Source organism: Cynara cardunculus (assembly GCF_001531365.2).
Source record: "Cynara cardunculus var. scolymus isolate 2C chromosome LG 14, CcrdV1, whole genome shotgun sequence".
NCBI classification, from domain to species: Eukaryota; Viridiplantae; Streptophyta; class Magnoliopsida; order Asterales; family Asteraceae; genus Cynara; species Cynara cardunculus.
In genome coordinates this window covers 1,079,600-1,085,989 of record NC_037541.1, presented here as the reverse complement: position 1 = coordinate 1,085,989, position 6,390 = coordinate 1,079,600, and the positions used below count along the sequence as shown (strand labels likewise).

General features: G+C 30.3%; 1 protein-coding gene across 1 annotated transcript; it reads left to right on the top strand.

Moving 5' to 3' along the window:
- The first annotated feature begins 762 nt into the window (after positions 1 to 762).
- Positions 763 to 3,286, top strand: LOC112526758 (AB hydrolase superfamily protein YfhM-like). The gene is made up of 4 exons (XM_025137173.1): positions 763 to 1,235; positions 1,361 to 1,528; positions 1,611 to 1,846; positions 2,876 to 3,286. Exons 1-4 carry the CDS (start codon positions 948 to 950, stop codon positions 3,135 to 3,137), a joined length of 954 nt encoding a protein of 317 aa, XP_024992941.1. The 5' UTR covers positions 763 to 947; the 3' UTR covers positions 3,138 to 3,286.
- The last annotated feature ends 3,104 nt before the right edge of the window (positions 3,287 to 6,390 follow it).

Below are 6,390 nucleotides of genomic sequence, written 5' to 3'. Positions count from 1 at the left end.
TTTTTTACTATTTTACCACTTTATCGTTCAAAATATGAATGTTCATTGGGTTTTTTTCGGATTTTTTTTCACTATTTTACCACTTTAACTAGTTGTATAAGTCATAAGAATGTATCCAACATGTTTTATAAAAGTTCAAGAAGTTATTTAACATGTTTTGGATTGTTCAAGGACTTATTTGTTACAAAAATTGTCCAATGACTTATTTAACATTTTTTGGAATATCCAATGACTTATTTAACATATTTTGGAATGTCCAATGACTTATTTGTTCCAAAAAATTGTCCAATGACTTATATAACATGTTTTGGAATGTTCAAGGACTTATTTGTTCCAAAAAAAAGTTCAAGGACTTAATCATTCCAAACAAGAAAGTTCATTGGTTTTTATTGTACTTTTCCCTTTTTTATTCCACTTGCACTAATTTTAAAAAAAAAATACTAAATTACATTTTTGGTCCCTATGGATTGTTGAAAATGGCTATCTTTGTTTGTATGTTTTTGAAATTACGATATTCCATCAAACACGCCAACAGATTTTAAATTCTTGCAATTCCAAATCGCATAAAATCGTTCCGTCAAACCAAATGCCCCCTTAATCTCTCATACTTACAAATGGGAGTTAACCTCAAATCATAGGGATGATAACTGCAATTTCAAAAACCATAAGGATGAAATTTTCAATTTTTAACAAACTACAAGGACTAAAACCATAATTTACTCTAAAATAAATGATTGAAGATGTACGTGCCAACTGCCAACTGCCAAATCAAATTATATTTTTATAGCGTATCTTACTCATGATTTTGATTCTTCGAAAATTAATATCTTCGAAAAATCACAATAATTATGGTTCTGAAAACACCATATAAAAGCACAAACCCGAAACCCAAAAACCCAAACCAACACCTGCTTTTTTAGTCTTCATTTTTCAATCTTATTGTGAAAATGGATCAAATTAAGCACAATTACATCCAAGTTGACGGGTTGAAGCTCCATGTAGCAGAACTAGGGTCAGAATCATTGCCCGTGGTGCTTCTCCTTCACGGATTTCCTGAGATATGGTATACATGGCGCCATCAGATGGTTGCTGTTGCAAAGGCCGGTTTCAGAGTCATTGCACCGGAGTACAGAGGTTACGGACTATCTGACATCCCTGTGGAACCCGAGAAGACATCATTCGCTAATTTGGTTACAGATACGGCCATTATCCTAGCTTCTCTTGCCGTATCTAAGGTGTGTGTGTATATATATATATATATATATATGTGTGTGTGTGTGTGTGTGTGTGTTTTGTTACAGAAAATATTTGTACTAACTATGATACTGACCATTTTACCCTTGTTTGTATCGATTCTTAGGTATTCGTGATTGGTAAAGATTTTGGAGGAATGGTTGGGTACATATTTGCCATTTTCTTTCCAGAGAAAGTTGCAGGAATTGTAACAATTGGTGTGCCATATATGCCCCCTCAAGCTTTGCAGCAACTTCAAACCCTCCCTGAAGGTTTTTACATGCGAAGATGGCAGGTACACACTCTTTTTCTCTCCCTCTCTGCTTCTTTAATTATCCAATGTAAAATTTAATCAATATAACTGAAATTTTTATTAGGAGCCTGGAAGAGCTGAAGCTGATTTCGGCCGATTTGATGCTAAAACAGTGGTGAGAAAAATCTATATTTTGTTCAGTAGTAGTGAGGTACCTATAGCTGATGAAAACCAAGAGATAATGGACATGATGGAATCATCGGCTCCTCTTCCCCCTTGGTTTACGGAGGAGGATCTTGAGATTTATGGTGCTTCGTATGAGAAGACTGGATTTTTAACTGCACTCCAAGTTCCTTACAGGTAATTTATCGAATGTATTATGTTAACATGTAGATGAAACCGTCACATAGATCTCTTACCTAAAGTACTACGAGATATTCTTTAACTTTCGTTTTCAGTTTTGTTATAATCGTCTGAGATACGTGCTATGAAAACCTACTTTCAACATGAAACATCATATAAGTAACTTTCATATGAGAAAAAAATGATAAAAACATCACAAAAATTTGCATTTCACTAATTTTTATGTGAAACAATGATAAAAATATCACAAAATGTCGAAACAACGACCAATATTTCATTTTACAAGTTTATGGATTATTCTGTAATTCTATAAGTTTAAAGCCTTGAATTACATCAACTAGGGGTGTTCATGGGTTGGATTGATCAGGTTGAAGACATTTGAACAACTCAACCTAATGATTGTGGTTTGAGAAATCTTAACCCAAACCAAAGTACAATCAACCCAAACCAAACTGTATCGAGTTGGTTGGGTTGATACTTTGATACATTAAAATATTCTTTTAACCTTGAATATGTTATTTCTCTACTCATAATTCTTTTTCATTATCAACCATTTGATACAACTTATCTATAATTCTTATGTATATCATATTTAGTGTTAATTTTCTCAATTTACATATATATGTTCATAGTTACTGAACATATATATACGAATGAGTTATATAGAGATGTGAATAGATTGAAAATATGTGTATATGAAAAGTGTAATTGTCTAATGTATATATTAATAGAAATTCAACAATCATATTAAATCCAAAAAAATAAAAATAGATCAGGTTCATCGAGTTGGATTGGGTTCAAATAGTAGTACCTCAATATCTACGATTTAAAAAATTTACAACTTGATTAGACATCAGGTTGCTTCGGGTTGAGTTATTCCGCGTTGGATTGATCGGATTGGTCGAGTTTTTGAGTACCCCTAACATCAACCATGTGCCCAAACAATTCATTTAATGGGGACGGACCTCTTTTAGCCTTTCTGCATCACTGGTTTTATATTGTCTTCAATTTCGATAATCATTGCAGGTCATTATCGGAGAGAGTTGAACCTCCAAACCAGGACCCGAATGATCTGAGAATTGAAGCTCCAGCACTGTTCATCACAGGCAAACAAGATTTCTTTTTCAACATCCCTGGAATGGAGGAATACTTACAGAACGGAGCCAAGAAATACGTACCAAACTTGGAAATCGTATACTTACCCGAAGGTTCTCATTTTGTTCAGGAACAATTTCCCGACAAAGTGAATCAACTTCTACTCGGTTTTCTGAAACACAACAAATATTAGTAATGTCGATAAATTTACCAAATAATTAAAATAATTCCAACCATAAATTACTTATTTTAGGTTAGGTTTCAATGATGTAATAAATGTCATCAAGCTTTCAACTTCAATTTGTTGCGTAATAAATTGTTGAACTACTCTATTTATTGTAACCAAAGAAAAAAAAAAATAGACTTTCTTTTTTCTTTATATTATTTTAGAAGATTTTCTATCTTAGGGGATATTTACCCAAATGCTTATCCGGTAAGTGCTTACTGATATGATTCAACATTATAATTTATTTTGATACGTAAGATTTTAGTACATCAAAACATATCAAATGCAACAAGTTATTGGGTAAGTACTTACCTAGATAAGAGTCGTCATCCTTATTTACCAGATAATACTCTCTATCTTCTTCTTTAACATTGACAAATCCAGATTTTAGCCAATTTTATTTTTCAACAGATTCTTTGGAACTTTTTTTTTTTTTTTGAAATGGAGAAAGTGAAGATAAAATTCTCTAAATATAGATAACGTCTCAAATCGACTTCCTACGTTTATAAATTAATTAAAACAAATTAATTTATAAAATTCTCTAAATACAGATTCTTACCTGATAAGCACTTACACTGTGTTTTAAAAAAAAATTAAAACAAGGAAAAGTGAAAGAAAATACTGTTGATTTTCTTGATACTGAAAGAACTCCCTACATTAACTAAAATGTAGGGAGTATGGTTGGAAATGTTGTAAAAGTCTTATTATTCTCGTCAATAACAGTATTTGGAATTAATTGTCTATAAAAGAAAATTAATATTTTATCAAATATTTTAATCATATAGTTAAAGTTGTATTATCTAAAATGAAAAATCTATCGAGGTTGAATGTAAATGTTTTTTTTTAATGATATTTTATTTTGACTATGCATTTTGCAGAATCGGTTGGAGATGAGTTTAACTAAGCTACTAAGCAGTCGTTGCTTCAACAGTATTTGGGTTATTAGTGGTTATCAGTAGTATTTGGGTTATTCATAACAAGTTTTTATGACATTTTCATTAAGAAAAAGTTTCTTCAAATCAACCAAAAAAAAAAAACGAAAAAAAGTCTCTCAAAATCAACAAAACAACAAAAAATATCTTGAAATCAACAAAAAAAACTTTAAAAAAATCCCTTAAAACGGTGGAATTAGGCTAAAAACACATCGAACGACTTTGTGAGCTTCTAATTTACCTTAAAGATGCTCACACTAGACAAAAATTCTAAATCCGCCACTACTAAAGAAGATTCCCAAAGATCCAAGACTTAGGGACCGTTTACTTAAATGCTTACCCTTAGGAGTCAACACTGTAATTTATTTTACCTGGTAAGATTGTAGATCATCAAAATGGTATCGTATGCAACAATTTACTTAGTAAGCGCTTACTCGAGTAAGAGTCATCATCCTCACTTACCAAGTAAGACTCTTCATCTTTATCATTGCTCTTACCGGATAAATTTTTTTATCTTGTCATGTTCATCCGATAAAAAAAATTACCCAGTAAACACTTACCGGATAAGCATTTAGCAAAGGCCCCATATTAATGGTTTAAAAAAGTTTCCAGACACCAAACTTGAGGAAGATGTGAAACATGTGTTTTCTGCTCATTAATTAAAACATCTCTTTGAAATTAAATTTTATATCAATTTTTTTTATTATAAATCAATAAACGATTTATGTTGAGAAGGTTCAGTTACCAAATGTTCAATATCTGTTTGTTTTTTCAAAATTACTTCTTAGTATCTCTGAAGTCTGATTCGTTCAGATATTTGAGAATTAAGAGCGTTTGTTTTATTTTTAAAATAAGAGCTTAAAAGCTCTAAATGTTCTCTGAAATTTTAAGTGGTAAATATATCTCTTAATACCTCTTAATTCTAATTCACCTTCTATCATATGGTTCATATTTTGAGGGTTGGAAGAGATTTGTTAGCAAAAACTATTATTCTTTTATACTTTTGTAAAAAAATATATATTTATTTTATATATTTTTTCACTAGTTTGATCAATTCAAGTTTCAGACTCCAGATGTAAAAACAAACAATCTTACTGATCCAGATTTCAGACTTCAGGTCCACCTCTTATAAATCAGAAGTGAAATCAGACTTCAACACCTTTTAAAAACAAACATCACCTTAGTGGGAAAGTATTTTACTGGCTATCACTTATTTTTCGGATGAACATAGGAAGGACCTAGAGTTTTACGTGATGGGAAAGATTCTTATCCGATAAGCACTTACACTGTGTTCTAGAAAAAAAAAATTAAGAAGGAAAAGTGAAAGAAAATAATGTTGATTTTCCTCCCAAATATGGGAGGAAAATGATAGAGGTGTAAATGATGCAAGTCGAGCTCGAGTATTGATATATTCAACTCAAACTCGATAGTCATTTTTCAAGCTCGAAACTCGTGAGTAGATAAAAACTAAAACTCGACTCAAACTCAATTTCAATTTCAATTTTTTTAAACTCGAGCTCGTTTGAAGCTCGAATCAAGTTGGAATTCAAACTTGAATCAAGCTCAAAACAAACTCATCCGTTAATTTATGAAATTTTAGAATTTTTTTTCTTATAAATTATAAAACTTAAGAGTTTAAGAGGTGTTCTCTTAAACTTTGTAAAACTAAAAGGGATGCACCTCAAACTTTATCATCAAAAAGACAAAGTTACAAATTTCATTCACGTTTCGCTCTTTTTATAACACATTTACATCCTTCTTTTCTTATCTCTCTTCAAATGTGGGACAACTTTATCAACACTTTTATAGTTTTTTTTTGTCTATAAATCCTTTACACCCCTAGAAATGGAAGTTAAAAAGAGGAAAGAATTTATAATAAAAAAAATTTATAAAAAAATACAGACATATCCATCAATTACATTCAACTCTAAAATAAATAAATAAAAGAAACTCTGATACCATACCATATGAGAGTTAATAATAAACTAGTTGATAGCAATAGAGCAGATAAAAAGAACACTGACATGTATTGAATATTGTGGTAAGTATTTGTGGGTAATTTAGTAATTTTATAACGATAAACTAGTTGGTAACTGATAAGTTAGTTAATGATTGATAAGTTAGTTGATAGCTGATGAACAAATCATATTTAACAAAAAAACATGTAAAATGATCAAAAAGAACATTAAAGAAATGAATATAAATTTATTTTATATAACTTATATAAAAACATTTTTAAATTATATTTGATTTTTGATAACTTAATATATCAAGTAACATAATTAACA